The 10797-nt window shown below is 40.4% G+C and overlaps 2 protein-coding genes and 1 pseudogene across 2 annotated transcripts; all 3 read right to left on the bottom strand.

Moving 5' to 3' along the window:
* Positions 1-2583, bottom strand: LOC112081927. Its single transcript, XM_024148987.1, has 4 exons — positions 1653-2583; positions 1445-1576; positions 733-1367; positions 1-648 (listed from the first exon to the last, which is right to left on the bottom strand). Exons 1-4 carry the CDS (start codon positions 2581-2583, stop codon positions 1-3), a joined length of 2346 nt encoding a protein of 781 aa, XP_024004755.1.
* A 1930-nt stretch (positions 2584-4513) lies between these two features.
* Positions 4514-6740, bottom strand: LOC18030454 (adenylate-forming reductase 03009). The gene is given in 3 exon segments (XM_006414027.2): positions 4514-4986; positions 4988-4999; positions 5276-6740. Coding segments are annotated over 3 exon segments (1437 nt in total). The 5' UTR covers positions 6632-6740; the 3' UTR covers positions 4514-4917.
* Positions 6741-7611: 871 nt separating this feature from the next.
* Positions 7612-8354, bottom strand: LOC112082216 (annotated as a pseudogene).
* Positions 8355-10797: the final 2443 nt, after the last annotated feature.

Genomic DNA, 10797 nt, shown 5'->3' with positions numbered 1-10797 from the left:
CTAAGCAGTCTTCGAAGTAGCAGCCCGATCAGCGTTAAGGATGTCCTCGTTGGAACCAAACTGCTCGCCCCTCGCAGGATCCTGCGCGCTCTGGGTCACGTTCGCGGCCGGAATGTCATCCTCTTCCACGAATGGAGACATCCGCTTATCCTCTTCAGTAAGGACGCAAGCATCGACCGAGCGGAAGTCCTCCAAAGATTTAGCATGTTTTGCCTCGATGTCAGCCACCATCTCAGGCAGGACCTTGTACAAGCCTTTTTTCTTGAGCTGCTTGCTGAAGCCGAGAACTCCGGTGAGCTGGTTGACCACCAGGTATGGCTTACGAGCTCGATCAGCATCGTCTAAGCTCTGGATGACTTTCTCTAAGCGCTCCCAGGCCTTCGCGTGAACGCTGTTAGCTCGATTCTTCCAGTGCGATACCAAATCCCGCAGCCGCTCTCGATCCTTCTCGAATTCTTGAACAAGCATGTTCTGGGCCTCGGTGAGCTCCTTTCTCACCGCTTTTAGTTCAGCACTCTCTTGCTTCAGTAAATCAACTGAAGAATGGAGAGTGTCGTTGATTTGGAGCTCGGTGGCAAGGCGCTCTTCTGCTTTGGAGACCCTTTCCACGAGTTCAGCAACCCTAACTTGCTCGTCATAGAGAGCTACCTCGTACGTGGCAAAAATAAAACATGGGTTAGAACTCATACTTACGAAAAATATCAAAATAAAGAAAAGGAATAGAGGAAGTACCACGGTTGTTGTGCGAGCAATCCCCTTGTACAACTTGGGGAACCGAAGCTCGGAGATAGCCGGAAGACTCGGCACATCAGAGGAGATCTTGTGATAAAGATCGGCGCAAGCGTCGACGTTCTCCTCAAAAGGACCCTCTTCGTCGTAATCAAAGCACACCTTGGTCCTTTTGGCTGGCTCCGGTCCTGGAGAGCCTTCGGCTTGGTCTCTCATCTGCCTCTTCCGAGAGTGAGAAGCTTCAGCCTGGTTGTGAGGAATTGCGAGGTCCGACGTCGCGATTGTAGGAGGCTCGAGCTCGATAGCTGCGTCCTGTGCTCGAGAAGAGTCTTCAATCTTCTTAATCTTTTTTGAAGATTTCTTTTTCTTCAGCTTCTTCTGACCGGCTTGGTCAGGTGAGTTCGCAGCAGGTGGCAACTCCTCCGGCTGCTCATTGATCCCTCCGGTAGCAGGGATTGGGGTCGGATCAGCCACGTTCGGTTCTTCTTCGCCAAAGAGAGTTGGGATCTCGTCCAATGAGAGCATCCTTGCAGCTCGGGTCTGTTGGGCTCGCGACTTAGGTGTTTTTCGTCTTGGAGCAGCTCGAGGCTTGTTAGCTCGAGCTTTCGGCTTCCGCGATTTCGGTTCCCAGACAGAAGCTGCAATGAAAATATGTCAAGGACGAGTTCGGTGTAGACTCAAGATAAGAACATGAAAGTAAGCTCGATGATCAAACCTGCTTTCTTAGATCGGCGTTGGAGAATCTCTTCCCACACCTCAGGCCAACGACGCTTACCGGCTTTGCTGAAGGCTGCTTCGAACTCAGAAGTAAGCCCGGAATTGAGAATAAGACTTGGAAGATGACGACCTGCAAAGATGAAACGAAGTAAGGTTAGCAAACAACAAAGTCGGAACTTAATTGAGTATGAGATCATCTAATCTACCAATCGGAATCTTCCACTCCGATTGAGTTGGTATGTCAGAATTGCTGACGGTGAGATCGTTCATTTCGAGATAAAAATACAAGGATTCCCAGTCGTTGAATTTACTGGGTTTAGGCCCAGTAACTATGTTCTTCTTCGGCTTAGCGTTTGCGGCGAAGAACCACTCCTTGGATTTGTGGATGTTCACCGAGAAGAGGTCCTCAAACAGTCGACTGAAGGGGATCTCACCAAGCTCCTCGCATAAGGTAACGAACCCTATGTAGTTCGTTACCGAGGCTGGCATCACCTGTGTAAGACCTACACCGCGCCGGTTGCAGTACCCGAGGAGACGAGAGGGAATAGGAAGCGAGAGCCCGCACTGCGTGAAATAGGTCAAGTAGATGCAGAGGAAACCTTCGGGCACGTCCCACGGCCGATCTCCAGCTTCGGGAATTATGAAAGCAACCTGGTCCGAGAGCCCATTTTCTTCGAGCATGGCCTGAATAGCACCCGAGGTAACCGAGGAAGATGGTACGTTGTTGGGACGAACGATCCTTCGTCTTGGAAGCGGTGGTGAAGCGTGGTTCACAGCATCGAGGTTGTCCTCGGCAACCTCTTCCTCAGTAGCGTTCTCTTCCTCATTCTCTCCTTCAGGTTCTTCGATCTCCTCGATCTCATGATCATTACCGCTAGCGTTCGGCCCGGTCCGAGCTACCATTTCACGAGTCTCTGTAGTCAGGTGCTCGGTGGCTTCAACCCTAGGTCTAGCACGGCTGCTGCCAGCTTCCACCGACTTGGAGTTCTTACGAACTAACTGTGGAGGATTGCTCTCTTCCTGAGACGAACTCGATTGATGAGGATTTGAAGAGGAGGAGCTCGGCTCTGAGGGTTCGCGGCGATTTTCCGGAAGGATTTGATTGGAAGAAGAGTTAATAGAGGAACTAGAAGACATTTTGAGCTCGGAAGAGTAGATTCGAAGGAGATATAAGAAGAATGAAGAACAGCTTGAAGATCAACCGGAAAAGATTGAAAATTGATCGGAAAGTTTGAAGATCGAACGGGAAGTTTGAAGATTGATCGGAAAAATCGAAGGTTTGCGGCGGCGAAAGATGAAGAAACGAGATAGAACTACGAATACAAACTAGAGAGAGAAACAAAAAGCTAGAGAGAAGGGAGAGCAGCATACCTTATATATGCTTGAGTGAGAGTAATGAATGTGAAAAGGAGTTTTCCCCTTTATAAACACTGGAAATTGTGGGTTCCTCGATTTCCGCGAAAATCCAGTAATTCACGCGCCTCATTGAAGACAGGCGCGAAACGTCCGGGAATGTGAATCGACAGCAGTTGCCGAGCTCGGTATGTGATCCGATAATCGAAGAAACAAGTTCGACTGAAAGTCACCTCCTTTCACCGAACTGAGGGGGGGGGCTAACTGTTGGAGGTGAAAACCGCACCCCAGTTTTCTCTGGTACAAACCGAGATCGGCATAACATAAGCCCGGTTTACGAAGGGATGTACCGAGAAAGATGGGCCGAGTGAAACATTGGGCCGAACACAGCCCAATAGGCCGAGATCGGTGAGAAACCTCTCGAAGGAATGGAAGGTTTCCCTGAGCTCGGTCGAAATAGGAAAGTTTCCTAACATAAAAAGGAAACCTCAGAGAGAAAAGGAAAGGAACCGAGATAAGGAAAGTCTTCTCGGTCCCATATCGTCAAAGATGTATTTGAAGACCGACTCAAAGAATATATATAAAGGGAGACGAATCGACACCAAAAAAAACACAAGATATTCCCGAGAAGACTTAGAGACTGAGAACTCATTCTGCTAGATTCTTAGTTTCGATAGGTCTTAGTTCGTTATTACTTACTTGAATAACCGAACTCAGTTGTATTTGTTTGATTTGATCTAATAAAAACCGAGCTTCCGATCTAAAAGTATTGTTCTGTCTCTTGTCGATATTTACATATCAACAGGTGTTCTGTCTCTTGTCGATATTCACATATCAACAGGTGGTGTATGGTGAATGGCGATGATTGTCAATTTTTATTGGGACACACTTAATTGTGGTACCCAAATTAGTTTAGGAGGTCGATGGCACTAAAAAGTGGGTCCAAACTTCTATTTTCCTCATATCATTAACCGGGGAACAGATGTTCGAATTGTGGTAATATAAGTCATATACACATGTGACATGCATGTATTACAATAGGTAAAAATACTAACTATAGGTCTTGCGTAACAAAGTTATTTTACAATTACATGTGGTCTTGGCGTCTTGCGTAATTAAGTCAATTCACAATTACATGTGACATGTTATATACACATTACGAGAAAACCTTGCCTAACTATTATTAAACTATTGAACGTAAATTATTATTTGTCATCATTTAATTAAACGGTAAAAACACGAAAGCTTAATATGGTCACATGGATAAAATTGTATATTCAAAATTTATTTTTTTCTTTCTTTTTTGCAAATGAACTTAGGTTTATGAAATTTGGCAGTTGGTTGTCGCGACGATTATAAGAATCAATAAGATTGATAAAACATATAAGAATGGAAAAGTAAGATGTGGGAAATCTATAATTGCTGAATTTTATTGATTTTAAATTGGTCAAATCTTCTAATATTATGATGAGAATTATGTCAAAGTCGCACTGTTTGTTTAGACGTAGAAGTCAAAATCTTGTAATTGGTCAATTTTTTTGTTTGTTTTGTTAAGTAGGAACTCAAATCTTATACTGTAGGACTCTTACATTTATATATAGTCAAAGGCTTCCTACAGATAACTACATGACTCAACGCTATTTACTTCTCCTTTTTTGTAGGTAAGCTAACGAACTCATTAATTTTCACATGCACATAAATCAGTCTTACCTTATTTAACTCGTCGTAACTCTTGAAAGGATTTCATATATTACGAAACACAGATTTTTACATCATTGTTGGAATAGCAGACAAATAATAAATTATCAGAAGATAACACACAAAAAAAAGAAAGGAAGAGGATAAAATTAGTAATCTAAGAATCCCAAATGGGACCAAAAGCAGGAACACCAGAAGCCTTACAAGCATTAACAACATCACGACTTCCTTCAGGATTGCTAGTAACAATTACAACTTGAGCTCCAAACTTCTTGGAAGCTTCCACGGTCATTTTCGACACATTTGGTCGTCCAAGAATCGCAGTATCGTGAACTATGATCCTGTCTTGATGAGGATAATTTGCAATCCTGTTCACGATTTCCGAACCGAAATTCTCATCCAATCCTTTAGCCACCCATATCAGATATACCTCAGCCTTACTCTGCTGCATGAGAAACGATAAAAATACACAAATCCCCGATCCGGTGGCCACAAGTAATACCTGTAAAAAAAAACAATATTTTTTTAGTTTATTAACACTCATGATATATAAAGACAAAACAAAAAGAGAATTTAAAATGTTGACAGTCAATATTTTTTTTTCTAGAGAAATTTCTAAAACATTTCCGATTATAAAATTATTAAAATCAATAATAATTGATATGTCGGCGGGTAATTTTTTTGAAAACCGTCAAAAATCCCCCCCCCCCAAAAAACATAACCGTTCAATCTGTACATAGTGAACCCCTCTAATTAAATTTTAGAAAATTTTATTTACCTTGTCATACAAGTTAACGAGGTAAGGTAAACCAGCGAAGTGAACCGTACGGACCCATAAGTGAGTCGGAGGTTTTGAGACTAAAGACTTGGTGAAGTCGCCGACAGCTCCAGCTAACATCATGTGCGATGTCTTCCCATCAGAGATGATCCCAAAAGCGTGCCATTCCGATAACGGAGACGGACTGATCCGACCCAAGATCCCTGATTTCACGCCATCTCTGAATTTGATCAGCGACGCGTGTCCCGATAGAGACGATACGTTAACCGGAACGCGTCTCACGGTTAACCAAGGCAGCAAAATCGCGATGGTGATCGCTAAAGTAAACCAAAACTCTTGCGTTTTGATAAGCTTCGAGCCGAGGTTATCGGTGTAGGTTCTTGATTTCGGGTCGTATGAAATCGTTAGGATTATAAACGCCCAAACAAGGCCTAGAGCTGACCAGCCAGCGAATCTGTGGACGCGTTCGAAGACGTTGTGGTGTAAATGGCGAACAAGAGGAAACGCTGCTAAGGAAGTGAGGCAGAGGAGAGAGAGAATCGCGGAAGCAACCGCTATGATCGCTGTTGAAGTGTTGTCCCTGTCTTTAAGAGTGAGAACCAACGCGTATATGAGCCAGGCGATTGAGGAAACGCCGCAGCCGCTGTGGACGCCACCGAGGCTTTGTAAGAGCGATGTGACCGCGATTTTTATGCGGAGAGGGACGAAAGAGCGTCCGAGGATGTTTACGGTTAGGTAGAAAACGAGTCTCAAGAAGGCTTCGCTTCTGCAGAGAGTTAGGGCAAGAATGTTGGCGATTGAAAACAGAGTTGCTCTGTTTCTAGCGTAGGCGAAATGTCCCGTGGCTGCGAGAACGAGAGCTAGGATGTTTAGAAACAAAGAGAGGACGAAGAGACGCTTGTAAACGGTGAACAATCCTTGATCAAGAAGTATGATGGATAGTCTTGAAGCGCGTTTCTTTGGAATAGGCGGTTGCTGCGGTTTCTCGCTGTGTTTGCTTGCGGAAGAATCAATGATTGCCTTTTCGTCTGTCTCACTGTGTTGTTCGTCTCCTTCCTTGATTCCACCTTCTTCTAGGTAGTAAACATCGTCTTCTTTTTCTTCTTCGTCGTTGTCAGAGTCCAAGTCGCAGAAATGGCTGCTCGCTCGGCTCATGGAGTGTTCCATCGATAAAGGGATAACTTTTGAAGCGTTTCTCATGAAACTCCATGGACGTCGAAACCTGCTGCTCGTTTCCTCGTGTTCGGCGTTTGCGTTGCGGTTGCGGTCAGTAGTAGCGAAAGGGTTTGCATGGGGTGTAATCTCAAACGCGACTCCTCGACAGCTAGAGAATCTCACAGTCGAAGCGTTTTCCATTCTTTTTGCTTTCTCTATTTTTGGTTTCGATTAATTAGGAGCTCAAAAAAAAAAAAAAATAATGTCTTAACAGACAAGGCTAATTAATTGAGCTCTGCTTATCTTGTTGTAGGGCTTGATCTGGTTTCTTGCATGAAGAGCATGCCTCTTTATATAATAGTTTGGTATCACCATATTCAAATTTTCATCATTGACTAAAAAATAAATGCTATTTTTCACGTCATTTTCATTTTCTCCTGTAATATATGAGAAGAGTTCTATTTTTTATTCGTCTACAATTGACTCTGACATTTTTTTTCATTGACTCTGACTTGGAAGCAGCTCTGAATATGTCAAACCACACAATGATTAGTACATTCATGTAAATATGATTAATAGAACTATGGATGGAGCGATAGCTCTTTTCCAAATGTTTTTATGAAAACTAGCTTCTTGAAGAAAATAAATGAAAAGGAGAGATTTAACGAATTTAAAATTCACTGTTGTAATAAATTGAAATTGAATTATCGGCATTTTTGGTCATATTTTAAATTAATTTTCTTTTGCTATAATCACATTTACGTAACATATAGTCATATAGAGATACCTAATTTGCAATGAAGCCCAATTTAGTACGATAAAAAACAAAATCCAGTTACATATATATATACGAAAATAACTGATGTATTCTTTCGTGTTGAGCAGTATATATATAATGTGACTTTCGATGGTCTTTAAATATATGCGCAAATAAAAAATATCAGTTTATGCAATATTTTCGATGGTCTTTAAATAATGTGACTTTCTTGCATATGCCATGCAAGTAAGCCTCTAGTCGTGGATTGTTTAGTTATATGAAGTAATTTGGTCATAGAGTGATACATTCAAATTTTTAGATTCAAAATATCTTAAAAAGAAATACAACGTGAAACATATGCATTTAAATATACAGTCTTTTCCAAACATCAACATCCACTTGACAAACAAAACAAAAAAAAAATTCAGAAATAAAAATCTTCATTATCATCAATCTCATGGTCCAATAATTCCAAGATCCATCGTCTTGTTGGATCATACCTTTGTTTTTTAGAACCCTCCAATGTCCTGGGATCATACATTCGTCTTTTAACCCATCGACAGATTTATTGACCAATCCAATGTCTCTTTTCACATCGAGTCTGAACAAGTCAGATTTGGTCGTCCCTTGAGTTCCAGCAACGCCGTGCAAGTAAGCCTCTAGGCAGTGAAACGTCGCAAAATTTCCCGGAGATTTCATGTATTGTGACTTTCTTGTGTCTATTGGAAGCTCGGCGTAACCTAAAGGTGGATAGATCGGAACTACGTCCGGTAAATTCCTTATTCGTAAGACTCGGAGATCTTGCAATCTGTTTTAATTGCATTATAAGTCACGTTAACATTTGAAAAATGAAAAGAACGTACCATATATGCAAAATAAAACTATAGGACTTTTCTTAACATTTAACAGAAAAAAAAACTATAGGACTTTTTATTGTATGTTTTATTCAACTAGTCCTTTAAAATTACATATATACCCGATGTTTAAAGATTAATTTTTGAATTTCGGCTCATTTAAAAATCTCATTTAAAAATCAATGAAAAAGGGTAATATTTTTGTTAACAGATGACAATATAGTGTTGTAAACATAAATCGTTTTAGCTAGACGTACCCGTAAAATAACTTCATAAAGTCCGAATCCCCAACACGAGGACTAGCAAAGACAAAGGCCGGGACAAGATTTGTCAGGACGGCTCTTTGATCGGTTATAACCATTAGCCACAATATCCGTCGCATTAAGCGTTGCAAGCGCAGCTCCAAGGCTATGACCACAAACATTTATACTAACCTCTTCCTCCTTACTTCTCTAACAACCTCCCAATCTCTCGCTTGAATTATCCGAATTTGCTGAATTTAAATTTTACTGTTGTAATAAATGGAATTCGATTGAATTATCAGCATTTTGGTCATATTTTCGATTATATTTACTTTACATATGTAATTTACTGTTTTAATATATCAGTTATCTTTCATATGCACCAGATATCTTCTTTTTTTTTTTTGAAATTATGTTAAATTATTATTAAAAAAACTGTTTTCTTTACATTAACTTGTTTGAGAAGATAATAAAAGAAATATGATCAAATCCTTGTAAGCGTTATAGCAAATGATTTGTGCAGCTCCTTGCGTGCAATATCATCTCCTGGAGCCAAACCAGATCTCTAACTCATCTTCGTAAAGGTGATTCTCTGCAAGTCGCAGAGAACTGAGCCGATTACGCACCGTTTTGTCTAGAATACGGATTAAGTTATGCACCTGCGATGGTGTTTCGCCATGTCTGCGACCATTTCGTTCTTTCCAGATCAGGGATAGGGAGGCTTGAAACTATGCACCAGATATCTTCGAATTTCGATAATACTTTACTGTGTTTCTTTCACGCTTGATTATCAGTTTAAACAGTAATTAGCCCATAAAAATAAGATGTATCGCTTAAAAGGAAATTATTTATCAATTAGACTTTTATTTTTATTTTTTTCAAAATACCGCTTATACTTATGAAATATTTTATTTTTAGTGTGTGCAAAGAGTCTTGAATATTACAAAATCCATACTATAATATGTAAGAATTTATGAGTCTTTATTTTGTAGGGATCTGTTTCGATGGATTTCAATGTTCTCTAATTCGGGCGAGATTCCTCTCTCCCGGTCTCTCCCTTCCCTCGTCTCCATCAATTCCTTGTCAGGTTTTATTTCTTAATTCCTCTTTTGATTGGATTAGTGTTTCACGCTTAAACCATAGTTTTTTGGATGAACTAATACCGCAGCTTTTGGTCTCCATATTTTTTGTATACTGTTTTCATGATTGCTTTGGTTTCATAATTGTTAGAAGCAAATTAATGCCCCAAAGCCCTTCACATCTGTGTTTTAAGCACTTTGTGTATTAAGAACTTATTTAAGCTATGTTATAATCACATACTTGTTTTAGTCTATGTTTAAGCATTTGTGTTTTAAAAACTTACACTTCGCATCTGTGTGTTTAATCACTTATTTCACATCTGTGTTTTAAAAACTTAAATCTGTGTTTTAAGCACTTACACTTCACATCTATGTGTTTTAAGCACTTACATTTCACATCTATGTGTTTTAACCACTTCACATCTATGGTTGGATCTAGAAAACTGCTCAATACATGTACAAGAAGGGTCTGTATATCAACGAATCAAAATGGCCCTGAAACAAAGAAATTATATCGTGACCTGTAACCATGATCAGAGCTATATTTGCTAGATATATTATACACATTACTGAAGAAAATGCAAAGAAATTGAAAATAATCAAGGTTACAACCTTTGTTATATAGAGTAAGTATTCAAATACATAGTATTCAATATTATTTTAAAATTAATGATTGAACTTCAAATTGTATTTTTTTTTTTCAGATGATGATGGTAACAAACCACCATCAAATAGATACACATTATTCGTGAAATAAAGAAATGATTACTCTAGCCTGATGGAGTTCGGATATGTTATCGGGCATAGGAGGCAAAGCGTACTGCAGCTAGAGAATATTGAAGTTGTTGGTGAAATCAGACAGCTTATTGGAGATGGACGCTTTTAGCTCGAGGTTCAAATGGGTGGCCACTTCCACCCAGCGGAGAAATCTCGCTAGGCGTATCAGCTCATCATATGCATGGACAAGCACCGGGTTTGCATCCAACACTTCAGTTGTGAGCGAATCCTTTATGCTATGAATGCTATCAAAAATATAATTCTTTCAAACCTTTCATCATGTCTTTTGACCCACTCATAGAAACTCAGGTATTCTGGTGAGGCTACAAATCTGTCGGTCCTTTTCAGATATTCGAAGCAAGTTGCTAGAAAATGGGATGGACTACCACACAAGCCGCAAAACAATGCTGACATTGTTGACATGTGAGATCCATTATGTTGTTACAGTCTAAGATGACAAAATCTTCCTCACGGGGTCAAATATCCGTTCACACGCTCACCAAATTCAGCTTTTACCAAAACCGTTACAAAGTCCTCCAATCAAGCCACCTGTCAGAGCTATCGCCAACGCATCACACCTTTAATTTGAATGTCGTGGCCGTATATTTTCTAGCAGAGCTACCGTGCCAAGGCATCGCACGCACCTTCGTTTTGGCCA

This window comes from Eutrema salsugineum, unplaced genomic scaffold (assembly GCF_000478725.1).
Source record: "Eutrema salsugineum unplaced genomic scaffold, Eutsalg1_0 scaffold_1, whole genome shotgun sequence".
Lineage (NCBI taxonomy): Eukaryota > Viridiplantae > Streptophyta > Magnoliopsida > Brassicales > Brassicaceae > Eutrema > Eutrema salsugineum.
Note: the sequence above shows the minus strand (reverse complement) of the source record. Positions and strands in the feature narration are given on the sequence as shown.